Source organism: Arvicola amphibius, chromosome 1, assembly GCF_903992535.2.
Source record: "Arvicola amphibius chromosome 1, mArvAmp1.2, whole genome shotgun sequence".
NCBI lineage: Eukaryota > Metazoa > Chordata > Mammalia > Rodentia > Cricetidae > Arvicola > Arvicola amphibius.
Genome location: NC_052047.1, coordinates 153,667,668 through 153,694,064, shown reverse-complemented (window position 1 = coordinate 153,694,064; position 26,397 = coordinate 153,667,668). Strand labels below are relative to the sequence as shown.

The 26,397-nt window shown below is 40.5% G+C and overlaps 1 protein-coding gene across 1 annotated transcript in view; it reads left to right on the top strand.

Annotated features, from left to right (window-relative positions):
* The first annotated feature begins 480 nt into the window (after window positions 1-480).
* Window positions 481-26,397, top strand: part of LOC121677057 — a 42,529-nt gene continuing 16,612 nt past the window's right edge. The window contains exons 1-5 of the mRNA XM_042054427.1: window positions 481-540; window positions 9,181-9,324; window positions 11,620-11,673; window positions 18,544-18,663; window positions 21,663-21,783. Coding sequence (XP_041910361.1) covers window positions 481-540; window positions 9,181-9,324; window positions 11,620-11,673; window positions 18,544-18,663; window positions 21,663-21,783 — 499 coding nt within the window. The remainder of the gene's footprint in view (window positions 541-9,180; window positions 9,325-11,619; window positions 11,674-18,543; window positions 18,664-21,662; window positions 21,784-26,397) is intronic.

Below are 26,397 nucleotides of genomic sequence, written 5' to 3'. Positions count from 1 at the left end.
GTTGGCTTGTTGTATATTGCTTTTATTATGCTTATGCATGGTCCTTGTATCCATGATCTCCCCAAGACCTTTATCATGAAGGGGTGTTGGATTGTGTCAAAGGCTTTTTTAGCATCTAATAAGATGATCATACAGTTTTTTTCTTTTCTTTAAGTTTATTTATATGGTGGATTACACTGATAGATTTTCATATGTTGAACCATACCTGCATCTCTGGGATGAAGACGACTTTATCATGTGGATGGATTTTTTTATATGTTCTGGGATTCGGTTTGCTAGTATTTTAATAATAGGAATCAAAGTCACTTGATACACACTTTTTAAAATAAAGCTATTTCCAAACAATTCTATGGTAGTCAATCAGGGACTCCCATTTTAAATGCCTTCTTCAAAAATAATTAGTACTACTTTTTTCTGTATCTCTTTACAGGAAAGGAGCACATTCATCTTCTACAAACTTTGTGCCATATCTAACTTAAAATGTCACAGAATAAAAGACCAACAGTTTATGTTGTAAAGGAAGAGATAAAAGCAATGGGGGTAAGGACTAAGTACTATTTTGGTTAATAAATAGTGCTACTTTTACTAATGAAAACATGGAGAAGCAATGATGTCATTTATAATCAGTTCCTTGAAGTTCAAAATATAGATAAATGCGTTTTGAAGTAGAGACAATTAGACCAGAGCTAATTGGACACACAGAGAATGATTCATACTCCATTTCCAAATACTTCAGCATTATCCCAGCCTACACAGGTTTTTAGGAAACATATTTTGAGGTAACAGTTGTTGAGAAAATTTGCTTACTGCCTTTGCTGGTAACCCTTATTTGAAAATGTTTGTAGATGATAAAAAGAAGGTCAGGTAGTAATGTCAAATACAAAGCCAAAAGAGGCTGTATAGACTTGGGGTTTTGTGTTGTCAACATGGTGCTCTACACTCAGCCCCAGGGGAATCATATAGTGAAGCAATGCTGTCCCTCTCAGCTCTCTTCAAATTCAGAACACTATCCTTATTCATAATACCCATCCATACTTATGAGACCTTGCACAACGTTTGGGTCCAAGCCAACAACATGAAAACTTACACCCCCTCTCCAACCTCTCTCCAAGCCAGATCTCCCACATCCTTCTCCAGAATCCAATGCTCTACCTGACATTTCCCATCCGTGTACCTTCCGCAACCCATCAGATCTATCTTGAGCCCCACATCTATACCCTGGATGAGTCAAATCACCCCTGATTGCACCATAACCAACCTCTACTACTCTGTCAGGACTTACCCTACCTTACCCCCAAACCACAGGTGTCTCCCACACCACATCCAAACATTCCATCCATTATAGATCCATACCTACACTCAAGGCTTAGACCAGGAAGCATATCCAGAACACTAGCCCATTCTCCTAAGACCACCTGACTCCATTACACCCAAGCTATTCTCAACCTCTAGGTCCAAGTCACCCACATATCCTCTCTTCTATTCCAATCTTTTCTGTCCATAGACTGAGAACACAACACCACAAATAATCAATAACATGATGACAGCAATTAATACAAACATTCCAAGAAAACTTTAAATATCAATGACCTCAATTCTCTAAGCAAAAGATAAAGACTCATCAAACAGACCAAGAAACAAAGTCATCTATCTGTTACCTCCTAGAAACACATCTTATCTTTAAAGATATATACCACCTTAAAATAAAAGGATGGATAAAAGTACTCCAATCAAATGGTACCAGAATCAAGCAGGGATCACTATCATAATATCTGACAAAAGAGGTTTTAAATTAAAACTAAGAAGAGATAAAAAAAATATTCAAGCTAATCAAGGAAGCAAATAACCAAGAAGACATTATTACTCAAATTGTATAAGCACCAAATTCTGGTGCACCCAATTTCATTAAAAATGTATGATGGCAAAGAAAACCAGTGTACAATCCACAATCCCAGACAACTTAGACAACAATGGGTACACTTAAAGAGGCTTACATAGATCTAATCTACATGGGAAGTAGAAAAAGACAAGATCTCCTAAGTAAATTAGGAGCATGGGGACGTTGGGGGAGGGTTGAAGCTGGGAAAGGAGAGGCAGGGAGGGGAGCAGAGAAAAATGTAGAGCTCAATAAAAATCCATTTAAAAAAAAGGAAAAAATGTATGACTGGATTTAAAGATTTAAAGATACAAATAAACATGAATCCAGCGATAAAAAGCAATTGCAATAATCAACTTTCTCCAGTAGATAAATCATCTGTACAAGAAAATAAACAGAATAGCATCATAATTAATTGATATCATACATATCTCTAAAATAGTCCACCCAAACACTAAAGAATACAAATTGCATTTAGCAGCACACACAACATTTTCTAAAATGATCATATCCTGGGACATAAAACAAATCTTTACAAATTCAAAAACACTGAAATCACTCCTTACATCTATCTTACCACAATGTAATAAAATTTAAAATTGACAGCAAACAAATCTCTAGTAAGTATACAAACTCATGGAGATTAAACAACTCATTACTGAATGAATAATGGGTCAAATAAGAAATCAAGAAAGAAATAAAAATTCTCCTGGAACTAAATGAAAGTGAAAACACAACAAAACCTTTGGGATACACTGAAAGCAGTCCTGCCAGGAAAGTTTATACCTCTTAAGTGCCTACCTTAAAAAAAAATAAGAAAAAGCACAAATAAATGACTTAATGATGAACCTCCAAATTTGGAAAAACAAGAACAAACCAAATCCAAACCCAGCTGATGGCAAGAAATGATAAAAAAAATCAGGGTATAAATCACTGAAATAGAAATTAAAGAAAAACAATACACAGAATCAACAAATCTAAGACCTACTTCCTTGAGAAGACAAATAAGATTGACAGACCCTTAGACCAACTAAACAAAAGAAAGACATGGCTCAAATTAACAGAATCAGAATAAACGGAGACATTACAATAAACATGGAAGAAATTGGGAGCAGTATAAAGGGATGCTTTAACATCTGTCATCCTAGCTGGAAAACCTACAAGAAATGGAAGAATTTCCAGACTCAGCTAAACCACCAAATTAAACCAAGAAGTGAAGAAATTAAAGAGACCCCTAAGAAGTGAGAAGACTGGAATAGTAGTAAAAAAGGCTTAACGTCTTAAAAAAAAGAAAGTCCAGGCCCAGATGGATTTATAGCAGAATTCTACCAGACATTCAAAAAAGATCTACAACCAGTTCTTCTTAAACTATTTTTTTTTAATGGAACAGAAGGAGTACTCCAAAATGCCTTCTACAAAGTCAATATCACTTTAATATCCAAACCAGGTAGACACAAGAAAAAAAAAAGAAAACTATATGCCAAAATCTCCAATAAAAATGCTCAATAAAATACTTGAAAACAAAATACAGATACATGTATCAAAAAGATTAGCCACCATGACCAAGTTGGTAGTATCCCTAAAATGCAGGGATGTTTCAATATATGCAAGTCAATAAAGAATCCACATAAGTGAAATTAAAGACAAAAATCACATGATCATCTCAATAGACATATAAAAGGCCTTTGACAAAAATCTAACATGCCTTTATTCCTAGAGAATGCAGACCTAGAGATAACACACTTAACATAATAAAAGCTACATGTGAGAAACCCATGGTCAACACATCCTAATTGGAGGAAACTTGGAAGCAACTCCCGTGAGGTCAAGAATAAGACGTGTGCTACCATCCCTACTCATTGTCAATATTGTGCCTGAAGTACTAGCTGAAGCAACAAAGCAAGAGAAGGATATTAAAGGGATACCACCAGGGAAATAAGTAAAGCTATCCCTATTTGCAGATGGCATGATATTATACATTAGAGATCCCAAAACTTTGACCAAAAAAAAAATCTAGAAATGATAAACAAATTTAGTAGGATACAGAATCAACTTGCACAGATCAATAGCTTTTCTATATACCACCAACAAACACAGAGGAAGATAGTATGGACACATGCCCATTAACAACAGCCTGAAAGGAAATCAAATATCTAGGGAAAAACCTAACCAAGAAAGTGGTGGACCTCTACAATGAAAATGTTAAACCTTTGAAGAAGGAGCTAGAGAAAGACACTAGGAAATGGAAAGGCATCCTATGCTCACAGATCGGCAGTTAGCATTGTGAAAAGGACTGTTTTACCAAAAGTTATGTACAGATTCAGTGCAATCCCAGTCAAAATCCCCAACTTATTCTTCACAGAAATAGACAACACTATCCTAAAATGCATACATAACCACAAAAGAACCAAGATAGCCAAAAACAATCATGAGCAAAGAGACCTGTGATGGAGGTGAAGAGAGTGCTCATCTAGATCTGAAGATATGTGACAGTATCATCGTTAATAAAAGATAACAATACAGTGCTCACACAAACACAAACCTGCAGACGAAGGAAACAAAACTGAAGACCCACATATGAGTACACATAACTTCAGGCACTTATTATTTGATAATGATACCAAAAGCATATGCTGGAAAAGAGAGCATCTTCAGAAAATGGTGCTGGGAAAGCTCAATGTCCACATGTAGAAAAATAAAAGTAGATACATATCTAACATCTTGCACAAAAACTACAAACGTGTCAAAGACCTAAACATGAAGCCTGAGATACTGAAACTTCCAGAAGAAAATATAGGAAGTATTCCACATGATACAGGTACGGCAAAGGACTCCCTTTCCATTTTCCCAAAATGTAAGGCCAACAACTGACCAAGAGGGGGTTGATAAAACTAAAAATTTTCTGTGTAGCTAGAATCAAGCAGGTGAACGGGAAATCCACAGAATGGGAGAGAATATTTTCCAGCTGCACATCTGACAAAGGATTGATATCCACAATATATAAAGAACTCAGTAACAAAGAAGCATAGAATCAAATGACCCATTCAAAAACTAAGGCTGGGACCTGAACAAAGATTTCTCAAAAGAAAAAAAAAGAAGGGTTTTTTAATTAAAAAAAGTTCATTGTCCATAGCAGTTAGGAAAATGCAAATCCAAACAACTTTGAGATTTCATCTTATCCAAGTCAGATGACAAAGAAGAATAAAACAGACAACAAAAATTGCTGGAGGCAGGGGTGGGGTTTGGAGGGGACCCTCATACCCTCATTCACTGTTGCTGGGTGCAAACCTTATAGAAATCAGTCCAGAAAATTCTCAAAAACTAAAACTAAATCTACCATGTGATACAGCTGTACCATTCTTTGGCACATGCCCAAAGGACTGGACATTCTTCTCCATGGATTCTTGCTCAGCCAGCTAACTAACTGGCCGACAGTGAAAATATGACACATATACACCACAGAATCCTACTCATCTGTAAAGAAAAATGAAATTTGTGAACTTTTCAGTAAACTTTTTTTTTCAGTGAACTTTTCAGTAAATGGGTAAAAGTAGTAAAGATCACAGCAAGTGAAGTGATACAGACCTAGAAAGACAAACATTACATGTTCATTGGAAGCTCCTAGCTTGAAAACATAATATAAGTTACACTATACAGACTGCAGTTATATTTAGAAATATATACATTATACATGTACAATATGTATGTACAACAACAATAAATGAAAAGAGAGGCCATGGATTTGAAAGAGAGCAAGGAGGGTTATATGGGAGAGCTTGGAGGAAATAAAGGGAAGGGGAAAATGATATAACTGTATTATAATCTCAAAAACAAAATAAAAACCTGCACCTAGAAAATCCAAACATATCAAATATATGACTATTTTCAGCTGTTTTGGAATTGGCTGGTCTATTACAAAAATACAAGGCACATATATAGTAAGGCCAGGGAACTGGTGGTTCCCTTCCTTACCCTAATCCCATGATATTTGATGGATGCCCCAACAGTACAGAGAAACTTTAGGTGACTGTCCAGACAGCGAGTTGTCTCTGTCATTTCTAGAGTTTTATAAGTTACTTATTTCTTGTTTACTTAGGTAACATTATATCCTTCTAAAGTCTTTGATGGAGTTAAAAAATAAATAGATAGTTATAGATTTCCTTAGTTATGATAAAAGATAAAATAGATTTAAATATTGTAACTGTAATTCTTGCTTGATAACTGTTTTGTTACATGTAATTTTGCTATGTTAAAGTTAAAGCCTTTCTTTTTTGTTTAAACAGAAAAAGGGGAAATGATGGAGGAGAGTTATCTGTCTATATTTCTTTCATTGGTTAATTAATAAAGAAAAAACTGCCTTGGCCCTTTAAGAGAACAGAAAATTAGGTAGGTGGAGTAGACAGAACAGAATTGTGGGAACAAGGAAGTAGAGTTGGAGAGACGCTTCAGGCAGTCGCCATAGGAGTCTCCATGCTGCTCTTCTCTGAGATGGACACAGGTTAAGATCTCTCCTGGTAAGGCACACCTCGTGGTGCTACCCAGATTACTAAATATGGGTTAAAGGAAGATGTGAGAATTAGCCTATAAGAGGCTACAGATAATGGGCCAGGCAGTGTTTTAAAAGAATACAGTTTCCGTGTAATTATTTCGGGTGTAAAGCTAGCCAGCGGCGGGTGGCAGGACGCAGCCCCGCCGCTTCACACAACAGATATTATAGGTCAAGGCAGCTTGTTCCTTTTCTCCTTACACGACCTTGAGAATGGATACTACTACCATGCCTCTGGGAAGACATAGATTGACTTATTAATGAGCTCTACAACCTCAGAGAGAAACAAGGAATTAGAATTCTGTATTCGTTTTTTCTATAAAATCCTTGTGGTTCCTTCACTGAACTTAGAGCAAGTCTGTGGCTCATGCCCCAAAAAGGAGCTAACACCGAAAACCATGAGAATGGGCAAGCCCTGGAAACCCATCCTACATCTCTATTTCTAGACATTATATCAAAGCAGAAGTCACCAGTAAAAACTCCATCACCAAATGAATATATATTTGTGGGCAAATCCAAGCAAGCAATAAGTGAAGAAACAGCCCAAATGCCCAACGCTCTTACTGCTTCCTCTTATCCAGCCTCTATTTGAGGTCTGGTGGCCCTATTATCAGTTAAAACAGGAAGGTGTAATTAAACCTTGGTTTACAAATGATTGTGACTGATATCCAAGAACCTCCCAAGAGTAGATAGCTCAGTACTACAGCCCCTGACTGGGGTACCCCCAAAGGAGAAATGTGACGGAAAATCTTGCCAAGACGCATAATTTCAAGTGCTACACCTGCTTGCTTTTTCTGTACAGGAGAAATGGCGAGATGTATGATCAGAGGCTAGCCCGCTGCTACAAGTTCTATGGTTTGGCTAGCTGATCAGGGGCTTGGAGGAAACGATAAACTGGTGACAAGATGTGACAGTGTTAATTGTCAACTTGACAGACTAGGGGATCCTCAGGGAGAGGGACGTCTGAGCGTGGCTGCAGAAGATTATCTTGATTATAACAATTGTAAAGGGAAGACGTGGCCACTGTGAATTTTATACTGTATAAATGGAGAATGAGGACTGAGCAAAGCGAGCATTCATCTCCCTCTCTGCTTCCTGACCATGGTTAAAATGTGGCCACCTGCTTCATGTTCCTGTTTTCTCAACTTTCCCGCCATGATGGACTGTACCTTTGAACTGTTGGACAAAAGAAACCTCTTCTCTGTGAAGGTGCTTCTGTCAGATTGTTTTTCACAAGAACTAAGACACTACGAAAGCATTGTTTGAAATAAATATCCAGATAAGCAAAAGAAAATTAAACATATTTGCATCTCAAGCTGGCCCTCAGCAAAGGGCACTCTCAGCAGAGAAGGGTTTGAGCAATCAAGTAGAGAGGATGGCTCGTGAGGTGATTGCATGCCTTAGCTTGCTTGCTTTCTGTTGCTTCAGGGGAAAAGAATAACAAGACAGAAAGCAACTTGGGGAGAAAAGGGTTTGTTTGGCTTGTAGGTTACAGTCCATTAACAGAAGAAGCCAGGGTAGGGAACCTAGAGGCAAGCGCTGAAGCAGAGGTCATGGAGGAACACTGCTTACTGGATTGTTCTTCAAGGTTTGCTCCACCTGCTTTCTTTCTTGTTTTATTTTGTTTTGTTTTTTGAGACAGGGTTTCTCTGTGTAACAGTTCTGGCTATCCTGGAATTTGCTCTGTAGACCAGGCTGGCCTTGAACTCACAGAGATCCATCTGCCTCTGCCTCCCGAATGCTGGGATTAAAGCTGTGTGCCGCTACCAATCAATCCATTTTCTTATATATCCTAGGACCACCTGATCAAAAGTGGTCTCTCTACATCAATCATAAGTTAAGAAAATGCCCCATGTGCTGCCCTACAGGCTGGTGTGCTGGGGGAACTTTCTCAGCTGAGGTTACCTCTTCTCCAATGACTCCAGTTTCAAGTTGACTAAAAATGAACTATCACAGTATCAACCCATGTCTTCCCCATCTTCATCACTATTCCATAGATCCTTAGCTTTCAGACTTCATGAATACAATTTTTCAAAACAAGGCCTAAACTAATTTAGTTTCCAGTGGCAAAGGTCAGCACTGGATGTGGGAAGGGGTAGGACAAGGGAAACCAAAGTTCAAGTCTAGTCAAGAAGGAAAGAGAAAAAGGAGAGGCCAAAAGTCCCTAGCTGGTTTTGTGGGTTAAGAACAAGAGACAGATATCTTCAGGCTAGAGACTGCCTAACAACCGTGCCTAAAAAGGAGATCAGTACTCAGAAAAGACTTTGAGATCCCATGATCAGCAGTTCTCCATTTAGCCATAGCACCCTTCTGTGAAAGACAGATCAATAGGCTTCTGCTTTTCACTTAACTGGAGTCACCTATACAATCAAAATAATTACACTTGGAAGCTGCTATTAAATAAAATCCTGCTTCAAGCAAAGAAGATCCAAAGCACCCAACAGTGACTGCCACAACAGTCTCTACCTGGGCTCCTGGCTGACGTATAATTCCTTCAGCACTCAGAGATCGTGAACACTCACCGTCCTGAAGCAAAGGGCTTGACAGCACAATGGAATTGTGTCTGGGGTCTCCATGACTACATCAATCTCCTAGAGACTAGAACCAGCATCTTACTGAATGTTCATCTCTGGAGACTCTTGACTAATATACTAATACACAAAGCCAACTAAACACATTAGAGGCTTCTCAGCCACACGCTGAAACCACCCTGAGTAGATTCACCTTGAAGAATAACACTGGCTTTCTCTTCCCACAGGCTGCACAAATAATGCTTGGCCTAATTCACAGTGCACTGGGGTCTCTCTGGCTCTTTTTGTACCATCTAGAAGATGAGAAACACAGTGTCGGTCCTGTCCTGATGTCAACTGCCGTCTTTTACCTGTTTGTGTCTGGATCATTTGTGAGTAAACTATGGCATTACTGATTTCTCTTTATTTGGTTTTAATTGATGAGTTAAAGTATGTGGTGGTCACTAGTATACTAGACTCAGCCGCTGCTTGTCAGTGCTCATTTGAGCCTGGAGAAGTTGTTTTTTGCGTTTGTCTCATGTTCTGCTAAGTGTCTCAAGAGGTCGAGATGCACAGGTAGAAAAGATATCAAAGGATTATTATTCAGAAGACTCACAAAGGACATGGCTGATTATATAACGACGATAAGGCCTTTCTTTTCAGGTTGAAAACGCAAGAGCAAGAGTTTAATGCCTACAGAATTAGAGGTGATTTTTGGAAAAATTACATAAGAGAAAAGAAAAGAAGAGCCCTGGGGACCCAAAAGAAGTCAAGGGAAATTAAATAGAGGTTCCTAAAGTGGATATTCTAATTTCTTTGGTGTGTTTATCAAATTGCCCACTAGGAGCATCCCCAATTTAAAGTAATTATACTGAGGGAAGCCCAAAGCTATGATTTTCCCCCAGCTATCTTAGTTCACAGACACACTCAGTCCAGAAGAAATTTGTTGATGGGGGGGTCATGTATGTAGAAGTAATGTGGCCTAGTGTCACAACTGACTTTCCCATGATATCAGGCCTCCTGAAGCAGCAATCTTAATCTAAGGGTGAACTTCTTTACAGAGAACAGGTTTCAGGAAATCCTTCCCTGCCTTCTTATTTTCCTCTACCAAGAAGGAGCTATAAAGGAGCAGAGGTCTGAGTAGTGCCTAGTCCCTGAACTTTGTGGAAAGTTCTGAGACATACAAGTAGTCATTTCACTCAGCAGGGATCTGACATTCACTTCATTGATTGGCAGACACTTCCTCAGAGGGCTCACCTCTGAAGGCATTGCAAAACTGACAACTTTCTGGAAAGAGGTATGTACAATAAAGAACAATGACTTAAACTGGAATGGTACAAGGAGTCGCCAATCACAAAGTGTCTAGAAAAAAAATCCTAAGCCCAAGACATAAACAGGAAGTTTATAGAAGAAATTAACCACAAATAATATTCGATATTTCCCAATGGCACTTCAAGTTCATTTTACCAATTTCCCCAAGGATCAAATGCAGTAGCTCTTCATATCCCACTTTACAAATGAGGAAGACAAGTTTTGCAAAGTTTAAGTAACTCTGAAAGAGTGCACCACAATAAAATGTCAGGGTTTTCTTTAGACCAAGTTAAGGTCTGTAGATGAAAGTTTCTTTCCCACCCAGTCCTGCAGTCATTCAGTTCCAAATAAACACACAGAGGCTTATATTATTTATAAACTGTTTGGCCTAATACTCATGCTTATTACTAACTAGCTTTTACAACTTAAATTAACACATAATTCTTATCTATGTTTAGCCACATGGCTTGGTACATTTTCTCAGTACAGCATTCTCATCTTGTTTCCTCTGCATTTGACTGGCAACTGCACCCCTTCCTTTCCTCTACCCAAAATTCTCCTAGTCTGGTTGCCCCACCTATACTTCCTGCCTAGCTATTGGCCAATCAGCATTTTATTAAACCAGAACAACTGACAAATCTTTACAGTGTACAAGAGCATTATCCCCCAGCAACAGTGCCTCTGCTTTCGTAACAGATTGCACCCTCCTGGGTTGGGAGAGTCTTTATATCCTTCTTAGGATATTTGTCATTTTTGTAGGCACTGCAGACAAATGGAAGACATACTACAGGAAGAAGAGTTAACTCTGAATAATCCACAAACAGCCACACTTTCAACTCATTTGAGTAGGTCACAGACAGCACAGTGCTTGAGGAAACTAGCCATAAATAAATAAAGCAAAAACAAATTCATTTGATGAATTGTTTCCTGAAACCATTTTGCAGTGATGGGGCTTTCCCCTGGAATATCATGAGAAGGAGGACTCCTGTGAATGAGAGCTGCCGTACTAGCCCTCTTAGTTTATAATACTTCAGGTCATTGACTTGCCCACTGATCATCAAAGCAAGCCAAGGGTCCCCTATTTGCCCCTCATAAAACTACTAAGAAATTCCTGAGTGCCATCAGCTACATGCTGATCTCATAAATGATAAACATCTTTTAAATGTCTTTTCATCTCTCTAACAGAGAAAAAGTAGAATTTATTTAGGGAATCCCTTAGAACAAAATAGATTTTTTTTTTCATTTCAATGCCACTATCTTCTTAAAAATCCAGGGATACTTTAAACATCAGAACAACACTGGTATTAGGGAGAGAATCTGTTGAGGGGACGGAGCATCCTGAGCATGGGTGTTTCAATATTTATTTCTACCCGCAGTTCATCAACTCAGGATCCAGCAGTGTAGTCCAGGGTGATGCTTCAGCATGTCAGGTATGTGGGAAAGCAGAACACACCCTAAAGACGAAGTGTTTGATGATTCTGAGACATTGTGGTGGGGTGGGGGACCTCTTCCAAAAGCTCAGATGAAAAATATCACTTAGCCGGGTGGTGGTGGTGCACGCCTTTAATCCCAGCACTCGGGAGGCAGAGGCAGGCAGATATCTGTGAGTTCGAGGCCAGCCTGGTCTACAAGAGCTAGCTCCAGGACAGGCTCTAGAAACTACAGGGAAAACCCTGTCTCGAAAAACCAAAAAAAAGAAAAAGAAAAATATCACTTAATGTTTAAAAATGTACCTCAGTGTGTCTTTTTTTAATAAATCAACTCTTTTTGGTAAGTGATCTTTATTTGGGGGGGCAGATTTCGAGACAAGATTTCTCTGTAGCTTTGGAGCCTGTCCTGGAACTAGCTCTTGTAGACCAGGCTGGCCTCAAACTCACAGAGATCTGCCTGCCTCTGCCTCCCGAGTGCTGGGAGTAAAGGCGTGCACCACCACAGCCCAGTTACCTCAATGTGTCTTATGTGGGAGTATGGGAAGGGTGCCTAGTGAGCAAATAAGGAGAGATATGAGAGAGTCCTGGTGAAATGAACCCATATTTGTCATCTAAAGGGAGTATCAAGTGTTGTAGACTACTTCCCACTTTCTCTTCTATCAGATTCAGTGTGTTCAGATTAATATTGAGGTCTTTAATCCATTTGGACTTGAGTTTTGTGCATGGTGATAGATATGGATGTATTTTCATTCTACAGGTTGACATCCAGTTATGCCAGCAACATTTGTTAAAGATGCTTTCTTTCTTCCATTGTATAATTTTAGCTCCTTTGTCAAAAATCAGGTGTTCATAGGTTTGTGAATTAATATCTGGGTCTTCGATTCGATTCCATTGGTCAACATCTCTGATTTTGTGCCAATACCAAGCTGTTTTCATTACTGTAGCTCTGTAATAGAGTTTGAAGTCAGGGATGGTAATGCCTCCAGAAGTACTTTTATTGTATAGGATTGTTTTGGCTACCCTGGGTTTTTGTTTTTCCATATAAAGTTGATTATTGTTCTCTCAAGGTCTGTGAAGAATTTTGTTGGGATTTTGATGGGGATTGCATTGAATCTATAGATTGCCTTTGGCAGAATTGCCATACTGTGTTGATCATCCTGATCCAAGAACATGGGAGATCCTTCCATTTTCTGGTATCCACTTCAATTTCTTTCTTCAAAGACTTAAAGTTCTTGTCAAACAGATCTTTCACTTCCTTGGTTAGAGTTACGCCACGATACTTTATGCTATTTGTGGCTATCGTGAAAGGTGAACAAAACTCTCAAAGGAGAGAAAGGGAAGTTAGGGAAGTTTGAAGGTAATTTAGTCGGTGCCTTAATTAGGTTTCTATAGCTGTGATAAAACACTATGCAGAACCAGCCAGGTTCCTTCTCTAGAAGCAATTGGCATCACTCCTCAGGACCACGTGTTTATAATCGGATGATGTGGGAGAGTCTTCTGTTTGAGTTGATTTCATTGGCTAATAAAGAAACTGCCTGGCCCATTTGATAGACCGCCTCTTAGGTGGGTGGAGTAGACAGAACAGGAAGAGGAAGTGAGGTAGAAGGATCAGTCAGATGCTGCGCCTCTCCTAAGTTAGACAGACCACCATGCCTCTCCTCAGAGAGAAGCCAGACACGATGAAGCTCCAGCCCAAGATGGACATACGCTAGAAACTTCTTGGTAAGGCACCACTTCGTGGTGCTACACAAATTATTAGATATGGGTTAATCAAGATGGGAATAAGAGGCTGAAAATAATGGGCCAGGCAGTGTTTAAAAGAATACAATCTGTGTGTTGTTATTTTGGGTAAAGCTAGCTGGGCAGCCAGGAGCCGGGCAGCGGGAAGCCAGCCTACAGCTAATCACTACAGAATGGCGCCCAACGTGGATAACTGAATCCACAGAAAGCCTGAGAAAGCTTGGGAAAGACTAGAGTAAAGCATGTTTTCTTGATAACAGCAATTTCTCGGGTCTGAGCAAGCGCTCTCATCTAAGAGAGGCTTCCTGACTCAGCTTCAGCTGCAAAACCCTGCAGCTCATTAAGAGGTCCTGCCACAAAACACTTAAATGGTGTTGATGAAAAGCTTTTCAGTTTTCAGCTGTAGCAGGAAAAAAGTTGTGCTGTTTTAAAATGCCAGCTTTCTGGGCCGTCCTGCCAGGGCAAACTCTGACTCTTTCAAGCAGGCAGTCCTGACTATGGAGCTTTTGAGTGTTGTTTAACACTGTTGCAGCTTGCTTGCTGGCAGGGACCTTGAACCGCCAAAGAGTTGTGGTACCTCTGCCATGAGGCTGGAAAGCTAGGGAATGGGCTGGATCTAGCCGCCAAAGTCATGGCTTTAGTCCTACTGATATTGTTTGGTAAAGTAAAGACTCATGTAGTCAGAAAGAGAGATATACAGTAAAAGAAAAATTCAAAGTTGAAGAAAATGTCTAAGTGGTTTACACTGTGTTAAAAATATATGCAGGCTAAAGGTTAAAGTTCTTAAAAGTAAAAAAAAATAAAAAAGAAAAAAAAGGAAGTAGTTTGTTGTGGTGGTACACACCTTTAATCCCAACACTTGGGAGGCAGAGGTAGATTGACCTCTGTGACTTCAAGGTGTGGCAGCACACACCTTTAATCCCAATGCCTGGGAGGCAGAGACAGACAGATCTCTGTGAGTTCAAGGTGTGGTAGCATACGCCTTTAATCCCAGCACTTGAGAAGCAGAGGCAAGTGGATCTCTGAGAGTTCAAGGACAGCCTGGTCTAAGAGTTATTCCAGGACAAAGATATACAGAGAACCTGTCTCAAAAAGTAAAAGTAAAAATAAACGAAATAGAGGTTAAAACAAAGCTGCACAAAGATGGAAAATATACAGAGAATCTTGATACTGTATACTATTATGTTTTCTTTGAATTGTTTGAATGCTGAGGAAGGAGCAACAGCTGCTAAAAGATATTTGTTTGTAAATGCTGCTGAACTAATCCAAGAAAGATATCTTGAAAATACCTTGACTTCAGAATTTGGATCTAAGGATATGATACTTTGGAAAAGAGATTCTCCTTTTGTTTTCACAGAGGATGAGACACTGTGGATTGCTTCTATCCCAATGTGGTATGATAGACCACGCCCTCCCGAAAGATTGCTGTGAACACCTTCAGAAAATTACTTCACCCAACTGATGACTGAGATGAACCTGGCACACAGGTTACACCATGAAAGATCTGATTAACGGCGTCCCCATTCAGCAGGAAGCAGTTTGGAGAGAAATAACTACGTCCATATTCCCAAATATTGTTTATGAATGTTCTTTTACATTTAAAGGGGGAGATGATATAGATATGAATAATTTACATTGGTATAAATTTTGCCTTATTGATAGAAATTTAAGATCTATTTTGTTATATGTATATGTATTTCTAATAACGATTAAGGTATTGTGATTGTGTAGTTCATTTAAAAATGTAATGTATAATTAGGAAATATAGGTTGCTAATGAAAAATCATTGATAATAGTTAAGCTTGTAGTCATGTTAGTTAGATTTTCTAGATACATAGAGATATATTTCAGTTAGATAGGCATACTTCATATCTTCCAAAGACTACAGAATATTGCATTTTAAATGTCTTAATAAGTTAGGGTTTTTCATGACAATGAGACATGTCTGCTCCTGGCAGCACCAATCTACTTCAAGAGGAAGATGGGCATCGAAGAGGCTCCTTATTGAGTTTGATAGCCATTTGGGCAAGAAACTGCTCTTGCCTGGACTGATGCATAGACTGGACACAGAGAACCCTAAGAGAGAAGACTGCTGAACTTGCCTATAGGTGAGATGATTCTTTGGGGTTCCTAATTCAAGAAAGAGTCTGTGAGACATTCTGAAGGACACAGCAGATAGTGACTGAACTACCTTTGAAATTTCCTGATCATGGAAATGTCTGCTGGAAACTATGGGCCTGTAGGCTGAAGATGGATGCCCCAACAGTACAAAAGAACTTTGGGTGACTGTCCAGGCAGTGAGATGTCTCTGTCATTTCTAGAGTTTTGGAAGTAGCTCTTGTTCACCTAGGTAATATTGTGTCCTTCTGGAGTCTCTGATGGAGTTGAAGAATAGATAGATAGTTATAGTTGTTTTCCTTTGTTATGATAAAAGATAAAGTAGATATAAATATTGTACCTGTAATTCTTACTTGATAACTGTTTTGTTATATGTAATTTTACTATGTTAAAGTTAAAGCCTTCTTTTTATTGTTTAAACAGAAAAAGGGGAAATGATGTGGGAGAGTCTTCTGTTTGAGTTGATTTCATTGGCTAATAAAGAAACTGCCTGGCCCATTTGATAGACCGCCTCTTAGGTGGGTGGAGTAGACAGAACAGGAAGAGGAAGTGAGGTAGAAGGATCAGTCAGATGCTGCGCCTCTCCTAAGTTAGACAGACCACCGTGCCTCTCCTCAGAGAGAAGCCAGACGAGATGAAGCTCCAGCCCAAGATGGACGTATGCTAGAAACTAAACGGTAAGGCACCACTTCATGGTGCTACACAGATTATTAGATATGGGTTAAAGCAAGAGATGTGAGAATTAGACAATAAGAGGCTAGAAATAATGGGCCAGGCAGTGTTTAAAAGAATACAATTTGTGTGTTGTTATTTCGGGGCATAAGCTAGCCGGCGATCAGGAGCAGGGTGGCAGGAACGCAGCCCGCAGCTCCTCACTACAATCGGAGAAGCTTATTACCTTTTATAAATGATCTTCATGGAGGGAAGGAGGTTTCCATCAAGACAGAGTTTCCCCATGTAGCCTGGCTATCCTGAATCTCTTTGTAGATCAGTCTGGCCTTGAACCAAGAGATCTGTCTGCCTCTGCCTCCTGAGTGCCAGGATTAAAGGCAGGTGCCACCGTGTCGGATAGGAGGTAGATTCTTAATCCATAGACGAAGCCATGGCTAGGATACTACGGAACTGAACAAAGTGGGGTCTCCCCAAACCCGTCTCTCTGAATGTGGCCAACCGCGGGGGCTGACTGAGAAGCAAAGGACAATGGCTCTGGGCTCTGATTCTGCTGCATGGACGGGCTCTGTGGGAGCCTTCTCAGCTTGGTCGATCACCTTCCTGGACCTGGGGGGAGTTGGGAGGACCTTGGTCTTAGCATAGAGTGGGGAACCCTGATGGCTCCTTGGCCTTGAGAGGGAGGGAGGGGAGGTATGGGTGGAGGGGAGGGGAGGGAAGGGGGAGAAGGAGGGGAGGGAAGGGGGAGGAGGAGGGGAGGGAGGGGGGAGGAGGAGGGAAGGAGATGGAAATTTTTAAATATAAAAAAAATAAACCATGAGAAAAAAAAAAAAACAAAGTGGGGTCTCCTGGTTTCCATGGCAGAAGATTTCAAAGTTTCCTTCCCAACAACTTAAGCTAATGTGGGGAGAACTAACAGATGACTTGCTGGTTAACTGAAGCCCTTTGCTAAACTAATGTGTGAGCAGAGTTCAGATATCCAGAACCTATCTATATAAATGCCAGGTGGGCATGGTGCCTCACCTGCCATTGCAGCCCCAGAAGACAGAGGATCCCCAAAGCAACCTGGATAATAAGACCAATCAGATCAGTGAACTCTGGGTTTGACTGGGAGACCCTGTCTCAGGGAATAAGATGGAAGAGTGATCGAGGATGGATGATACCCAGCCTCAGCCTCAGGACTCCACATGCACACCACCCGCACATTCATGCACATGTACACACACACACACACACACACACACGTTTGTGTGTGCAAGTACAAAATTGGTAGAATAGCTAAAGAAGAAAGTCCTTAAAATGCAAAGAGGACTTCCTGCTAAACAACCTGGCATTTCTGTGTCCCATAAGCCCTTTGTTGGCGGTCAATAGGTCATACCCTCTTCCCATTACCACAAGCACAGCCTTCTAACATGCAACAGTCTCTCACACATGAATACAAAATACATACAACTTCTTCAGCTCCTTCTCAAAGGGACGCCCTTCCTTCATAGCTCATGCAGTGTCCTCAGTGCCTCTGAAAAGAGGTTGGTGGCTGTTTCAACAGAAATTTGGAACCACTAAAAGGGCTTAAGTAGTGAAGTGGCAGGAATAAGCCTGGCAAGTTCTGAGCTTGAAACGTGTCGATATCAGGGTACTTATTAAATTTCATTACATTACAACCAGAATATAATTTTCTCCCCATTATCATTATTCTAAGCCGCTCTTTTTTTTAATTTTATTTTTTATTATGTGAGTGTTTTGTCTGCATGCCTGTCTGTGCACCATGTGTGTACAGTGAGTGCCCTCAGAGGGCATCAGATCCCCTGGCACAACATTGGAGTTACAGACAGTTGTGAGCTGCCCTATGGGTGCTGGGAATTAAACCTGGGTCCTCTGGAAGAACAGCCAGTGAGTTTAACTGCTGAGCAACCTGTCCAGTCCCTGTTGTAAGCTTCTGTGCTTAGCACACTGGAGGTATTGCATAGTGATACCCTGATGAGCACACGCATGCCTCTTGTGAAACAAAACCCTTTTATGTAACTAACTTCTAGACAAGATTGGGGTGGCGTTTTGATAGCTACTACTTTTAATAAGCTTGCCAAAAGTAGGATTTTACAAGTTGTCTTTAGTACAAAAGAGGTAGGGAGATAGGTGTGTGGGTATAATGTTCCTTGCACAAACATGAAGACCTGAGCTCAAATTCCTAGAACCAATGTAAGCAAGACACAGTACCTCACCTGTAACTCCACTATGTCTAGGGTGAGATGGAAGACAGAGAATACCCATGTGTACACACACACAATAGTGTTTTAAGTCTTTCTTTTACCCATGACCTTTTCGTTTTCTTTTTACATATCGCAGCTTGTGTTAGGAATTGTGATGAACACCATAAGTATCTTCGTGGCTATTATGGGAATAATTATATTTGCCGTTGAGTTTCCAGCTTTTGAAGCACTGGGAAAGCAGTACATTTGGTCAAATGTAAGTACTAATTTTAACAATAACTCAGTAATAGTGTTAGAAATAAAACCCTATTATGAATGCTACAATGAAATTGCTCTAAGATACATATGGATAAAAAAAAAACAACAATTTTGAAATTGCTAAGGAAGTCTAGAGAGCACATAATGGCTGGGAAAGAGCAGAGAATTTGCTGAAGTAGCCAGTAAAGCTGCTATTGTGACACTGGAATAAAATCATAGAGTCGTCACACAGACTCACCAATAACAGCGGACAGAGTCATCACACAGAGACAGACTCACCAATAACAGCGGACAGAGTCATCACACAGAGACAGACTCACCAATAACAGCGGACAGAGTCATCACACAGAGACAGACTCACCAATAACAGCGGACAGAGTCATCACACAGAGACAGACTCACCAATAACAGCGACAGAGTCGTCACACAGAGACAGACTCACCAATAAGAGCTGACAGAGTCGTCACACAAAGACAGACTCACCAATAACAGCGGACAGAGTCATCACACAGAGACAGACTCACCAATAACAGCGACAGAGTCGTCACACAGAGACAGACTCACCAATAACAGCGGACAGAGCTGAGACTGGAGGCAACCCGAGCGACACAACAAGATCCCTGTCTCAAGAAACAATTTATCTTTGGGGATTTCATACATGAGTACACTGTATTTACATCATTGCTACCCCCACCTCTTATTCCAGTTCCTTTCTTCTCTCCTTCCTCTTGGCTTCATGACCTCTTTTCCCACAGTCATTATTGGTTATAAACTATTGAGTCTATTCAGTGTCACTCATGTGCACATATGTTTAGGGCTGACCTCTTGGCATTGGATAACCTACCAAGAGTGCATCCCTGGAGAAACCTGATTTTCCCTCCCTCAGCACTTATTGGCTGCCTATCAGGAGTTGGGCTTGTGAAATTTTCTCCATCCTCCTTGGCATGTCAGCCAGTATTGTCATTTTGCAGGTCTTTTCGGGTAACCATATTGTTGAGATTTCGCGGGTACAGCTTCCCTCCCTGTCATGTCCAGAAGACACCATCTCACAGCAGAGTTCTGGTCCTTTGACTCCTAGAACACCTTTATTTGTGGGATGAAGTCATATCAATCATCATTGGGAAATGAAACTTAAATAGTACCAAATCAACAAGATATCTATCTCAAAGAAAATTTAAATAGCCACATAGTCTCGTTGTGTGGAAAAGTAAGTCAGAGACAAAAGCATAAGCATAAAATTATGAAAATCACCATAACTACATGAACAAGAAAGAAAACTAGGAAACGAGAGGAGGAAACTTAACAAAATGTTTTCATTTTTGACCTAAGATAGGCTTAGATAACAGCAGCTAAATAAATGAAGTCAATGCCCAGGGGCTAGGAGAGTAGGGTCACTGCCTCAGTGGGCAAAGACAGTTCCCAAAAGACCAGAGGACAAAGCTACTGAGAATTATTGTCAGGCCTCTTAAACCTACCAAAATGTAGCTCCACTAGGTTGTAGACTTGAATAGGCCCTGTGAGCTTCCCCCCTTTTAATTTTCCACTTTGGGAGTGTGTCCTCTGTCCACTCCACTCTCTGTCTGTCATAGCATTAAATGACTTGTCTTCTGACTCCATGAGTCTACAGCCACAGAGAGATTTTACCCACTACTAAACTGTAGTATGCGTTTCTCCTACAACTGATTTCAAGAAGGATTTAGGCTTCTTGGCTTGATAATATTTAGGAAGATTTTGGACTCAGAATTGATGCTGTTAAAATTTGGAGAGATGTTGAGGTGAGATGAACATATTTTACACATGGAAAGAACATGAACTTGGAGGGACTAGAGGCAAATAATTATAAGTTGAATTGTATTTTATTTTTTAAGTACGTGCAACTGTGAAATTCAGTGAATGGAGCCATTAGAGTAATAATTTGTTAAGTTAAACTGAAATCATATTGGAGAAGGGCAGACCATATCACTGGTACATGAGGAAGAGGGCCATGTGAATATAAATACACCTGTAGTTCAGGGGACTTCCAGAATCTGAAGAGGGAAGTACACTCCTTCAGAGTGTCTAGAAGGAGCATGGTCCCACCAGTACACTGGATTTTTTAGCCTCTTGGACTAGGAGACAATTAATTTCTATTGTAGAAGACATTCATGTTATGGTGCTTCTTTATTACAACACACTTGGGGAACTAGCACAGGAGGCCAGCTTATTCTTTTTTCAATAGCTGATTCTTTGTCTGGCTTCCAATAGGGCAGCATTTGTTATATTGTATATTTTAAATAGGCAGATGGGTTTAACCCATTAAAATAGTTGTGCTGGCTAGTTTATGTCATCTTGACACAAGCTAGAGTCATTGGAGGGAATCTCAATTGAGAAAATACTTCTATAAGATTGGGCTGTAGGCAAGTCTGTATGATATTTTCTTAATTAATATTGATGTGGAAGGGCCCAGATCACTGAGGATGGGGCTACTTGGGGTAGAATAAGCTGTTCTAAACACAATTCATTCTGGAGGAAAAAAAGATGGAACCCAAAAGAATCTGATTGTTTCTAACAGAATGGTCCATTCCACTAGGTAAATTCTCACTCTTCCCATGAGCTGAGAGAGAATAGCTTCATCAACTTCATGCAGCAACACCACTTAGAGCAGGGCATAGTAAAGAAAACAGAATATATTAAATAGAAGAGCATAAAACACAGATCCTATGATCAGCCCCACCAATAGGGACTGAAAAAAAGAAAGTTACTCAGCAAACCGTATGCTGCTCTGTTTCCTCTACTTCCCAGCCTCATCAAGTGTAAAGCAGCAATAAAGTTGGGAAGCTGCTAACAGAATTAAAGCATTTAGCAAGTGATTCCTGCATAGATAATGAAGCAACTAACTTGAAATAACCATAGCTGTTTGGAGCTGAAAGGGCAAATGATATATTCTGAGCCAGCAATGCTTTTCTCTCCATTCTCGGAGGATTTACTCACACGAGGGATTTTTCTTTTCTACTCCAGATGGCTGGCATGATGCTTCTGCAGATCTCCATCTTTTGTACCATCACAGAGCTAGTCATTACAATCATCGCAGTCGACTTGTTCAGAAACGCGTTTCATCAACCCAGGCTCTGGGATGAACGTAAGTAATGGAGAGAGGGGGATGACTCACAGGGTAAGGTACCTGATGCACAAACATGGTGGCCTGAATTCTAGTCCCAACTCGCATGCAAGAAAGGTGGGTGTGGTAGCAGGTGTCTGTGACTCTCCCTGAGGGGGACAGAGATAGCTGGTCTGCCAGTCTAAGATGAAACATCAAGTGTCAAATTCAGTGAGAAACCTGTGTGAAGAATATGTGCAGACAAATAATGAGGTGGGGAACAACATGGCGGCAGCATCAACCTCTGGCCCCCACAGGGGCCTGAAGAAAAAGAAAAAGAGAGAGAGGAGAGAGAGGGAGAGAGAGAGAGAGAGAGAGAGAGAGAGAGAGAGAACATTATTAGATAAAGAACAGAAACATAATCACTAAAAAAATTATAAATTATGTACATTGATTATAATGATGGTAGCTTTAATATCTTTTCAGCTTACCTAATTTTTTTTCAAAATGGATCATTAATCTCAAAAATACTTGTATTCTTTTATATCAGCCTAAAATCCCGCCTGGGGCAGGATGCCAGTTCCTAGGATTCTGGAGGGTACTCTATGAAAACAATTGCTGAAGTGAGGCTGAGTAGTAAATGAAGACAAGATCCTAAGCAGATTTAACTGGGTCATTTAAGAATGTTGACTTTAGACTATGGGAGCCAGGGGGTTCTTGAAGGATTTCAACAATGATGGATCTCAGTCAACCGTTTTTCCTAATGTAATTACATTCATTGGAATATGTTCTGTAGCAAATTACAGGTGCCCAACCCTAACTCAAATTACTCATCCAATCAGAAAAGACTGCATCTCTTAGAACAGCAATTCCAAAGTTAGGAAGATTTTGGGCGTGGTTGGTACAGGACTTTCTTGTCTTCTTCTCTTCTTCCACTCTGCTACCTGCATCCTTATCCTAAGACTATTTCACTTCATGATCCCTAGATGAGTCAGGCAACATAACTCCTGGTCACATCCCTCAGAGACTGACTCTACTGGCTCTTTTTCCTCTGAAAGAATAAGATCTCTCTCTCTCTCTCTCTCTCTCTCTCTCTCTCTCTCTCTCTCTCTCTCTCTCTCTCTCTCTCTCTCATGCAACTGCCTCTAGCCTAAATAATAGCAAAGAGGATGGGATTGACATAAAAGGGTTATATAAATCATAGTGGTAAGGTGATTTTGAGAGAACCCACCAATTTCCAGGTCATTCTAGAAGGAAACAAGAAAAAGAAACCAGAAAAGGAAAAAAGGCATTAGACAAGGATAATTAATGGAGTGTTCCAACAGACCAGCCAAGTGATGCATATCTAAACTTAAATGTCGTGGAATACAGCTGGGCAGTGGTGGCACAGGCCTTTAATCCCAGCACTTGGGAGGCAGAGGCAGGCAGACCTTTGTGAGTTCGAGGCCAGCCTGGTCTACAAGAGATAGTTCCAGGACAGGCACCAAAGCAACACAAAGAAACCCTATCTTGAAAAGACAAAACAAACAAAAAATGCAGACCACATAAAGGAAGATAAGTTTGACAGACAACCAGAACGGTTATAAATTGTTTTATAATCAGTTTTCTCAGGAAACCAGGACTATAGATTACTCAATCTTTATTTATAGTTCCCATTCCACTCAAGGGTTATTGAACATACCTTTGAATATTTAACCTCAATTCCAGTAGATTAGGAGATGGTTTCTTAAATATTCACATTTTAGGGGGATTTTTGTGTGTCCTTACTCAGCATAATGTTTAAATCCTTTAAAGGACAAACACAAAAAGAACAAAACTTTTGCTCAGGAAAACAATAATACCATCTCCCTTGGATATGTTCTAGCCTCAATTTCTGTTGCTGTGGTAAACTACCTTGCCCCCAAAGAAACTTGAGAAAAGAGTTTTCATTGCTTGTAATTACAGGATGCAGTACACTATTGTGGGGAAGTCAAAGCAGGAACTTAAAGTACCACATCCACACTCAGAGCCAAAGAAAGAATAAAAGTGTGGAGCCTTGTATGCTTACTGATCTCAGCCAGTCCAAGGCCTGGCCCCTGACATGGTGCCCCCCACATTTGTAATGGGTATTTTCACCACATTTAATAATCAATATAATCCCCACAGCCATGTCCACAAACCAACCCAATCTAGATAACTCTTCAACTGAAAGTTTCTTCCCAGGTGATAGTAGCTTGTGTCAAGTTAACCATTAAGACTAGCCAACATAGGATGCCTTCTGCATGGCATCCAAGACATCTAAAGCTGAAAGAGCCCCCAGAATATAGCAGAAGGTTAAAGACCTTTTCAAAGGAGTACTGCATGGGGGCAATGGGGTTACTACAATTCCCAGAAAGTTGTGAGGTGAATACAATGCATACATGTATACTCCAGCATTCAGGAGGCCAGTGCAGAAGGATCATACATTCCAGAAGGATCATACATGTAGCAACTTGGGCTACATAGTCTACCCAAAAGCAAACTAACAAAATACCTCATATGTCTTAAGTCCATGGGTCCTGCATCCCATTGACGCCTCCCTCAGAACAAAGCAAATGCTGCCTTTCCAGAATTTCAGCTCTCTGTGATTCAGGCTTGCATGTTTGAGCAGTTGTTGTCCAGTTTAGTTTTGACTCGATAACTCAGAGCAAGACTTTTCTCTTCAAGATGATACTAATTACAGATTTGCTGTCACTCAACTTCCCCTAGGTTCCTCATCTTCAGAATCCCTATAGGAAACCCCAACTCCACATGAACTAGAAGTCTCTGAAGGCTCCCCACAAAAGCAAGTGGAAGCTAAGGATGATGCGACGAAGTGAAGAGCCCAGTGATTGGTTTTACAAGACGCCTCGCGGGAAATGCACTCTAAGGACATCCTTGCCAGTCCTCACTTTTTCCTAGCTCCTTAATAAAGGGTGCAATTCAATCACAAGCTGGCTCTTCCCCCACTGTCTTGTCAGTGTTCAAATTGCTGTGAAGAGATCCCATGAGCATGACAGCTCTTGCAAAGGAAAGCCTTTAACTGGGCTGGCTTACCATTTCAGAGTTTTAGTACATTATCAGCACGATAGCATGCTGCAGGATGCAGGCAGACATGGTGCTGGAGAAGAAGTTATATCCAGATCCCCAGGCAGCAGAAAGAGAGAGCCACTGGGCCTGGCTTGGGTTTTTGAAAGCTCAAAGTGCACCCCCAGTGACTCACTTCTCTAACAAGACTGTATATACTTCCTGATCCGTTCAAATAGTACCACTCCCTGAGCATTCAATAGATGAACCTATGGAGGCCATTCTTATTCAAACCAACACAGCCACTGTAGATTACCAACCTAAGATTTGGAGCATGAAGGGAAGTAGAGGTGACTGCTCGTTTTTATCTCATTCGGTGGAAAACATGATGAAGGAAGAGATCCCTTCACTGCAGAGAAGAAAATTCTGGCCTTGGAAGAGGCATAGTGTTGCTGTAGCAGAAAGCAGACTCTAGCTTGTCTCTGATCTGCTGGCTTGCCTACAGAGCAGAGTGGTCCCTAGCCCACAGAGTAGAAGAGAGAGCTACACGATGTCACTAAAACAGCTTAGAAGAGCACATAGCTAATTCATAGCACTCCATCAACAGGCTGACAGTATCAACCATTAGTTCTCATTATTGTAACCATGGTGATTCAGCTATTTCCCAATACTGGTAACCAGAGCCCATTGCTGAAAGCTAAAAGTATGATCACTTTTAGTATTTTAGGCCCCCCCAAAAAAAAGTCCCTTAACACTTTCTGGAAGAGACTGTTATGGGCTTGTGTCCCTATTAAAAGGAAAATAGATGTTGTTTTAGCACCTGATCTCGGAATATGGCCTTATTTAGAAATAAAGTCTGGGACCAGCAAGATGGCTCAGCAGATCAAGGTACCTGATGTTGAGTTTGACTACCTGAATTTGATCCTTGGAGCCCACATGGTAGAATGAAAGAACTCCTACAAGTTGTCCTCTGTCCTCCACATGTGTATAGAAGCATGAACATGAATGTACAAACAGAATAATTTTGCTTTGTCTTTCAGACAAAGTCTCATTGTATAGTCCTATCTGGCCTAGAACTTAGCATGTGGAGCAGGCTGGACTTATATTCACAGAGATCTACCTGTTTTGCCTTCCCAGCACTAGGATAAAAGGCATGTGTCATTATGCCCTTCAAATAAATAATTTTAATAAAAATAAAATCTTAGCCAGGCAGTGGTGATGCATGCCTTTAATCCCAGCACTCGGGAGGCAAAGGCAGGCAAATCTCTGAATCTCAAGCCAGCCTGGTCTACAAAGGGAATTCCATGACAGCCAAGGCTGTTTCACAGAGAAAACATGTCTTGAAAAACTACGGGGAAAATGGAATAGAATGAAGTAAAAATAGAATAAGGGAGGGGCCTAATCCACTGTGGCAGGTTCTCTTTCAAAAGTAGGGATTTGGGGGAATCCCTGATCCTGTGCAGTGGAGTTCCATCTGGACTGGTGAGTGAGTACGACCCTGAGGCAACCTGCCCTGGAAGAGAGCACAGACCCCCCCTCCCCCAGCTCCCTCTGCAGGCTTGTCTTTGTTTCTCATGTCCCTGCCTCTCCCAAGCCTTCCCTAGTGTTTTCAGGTGTCTTGCTCCCTTACTA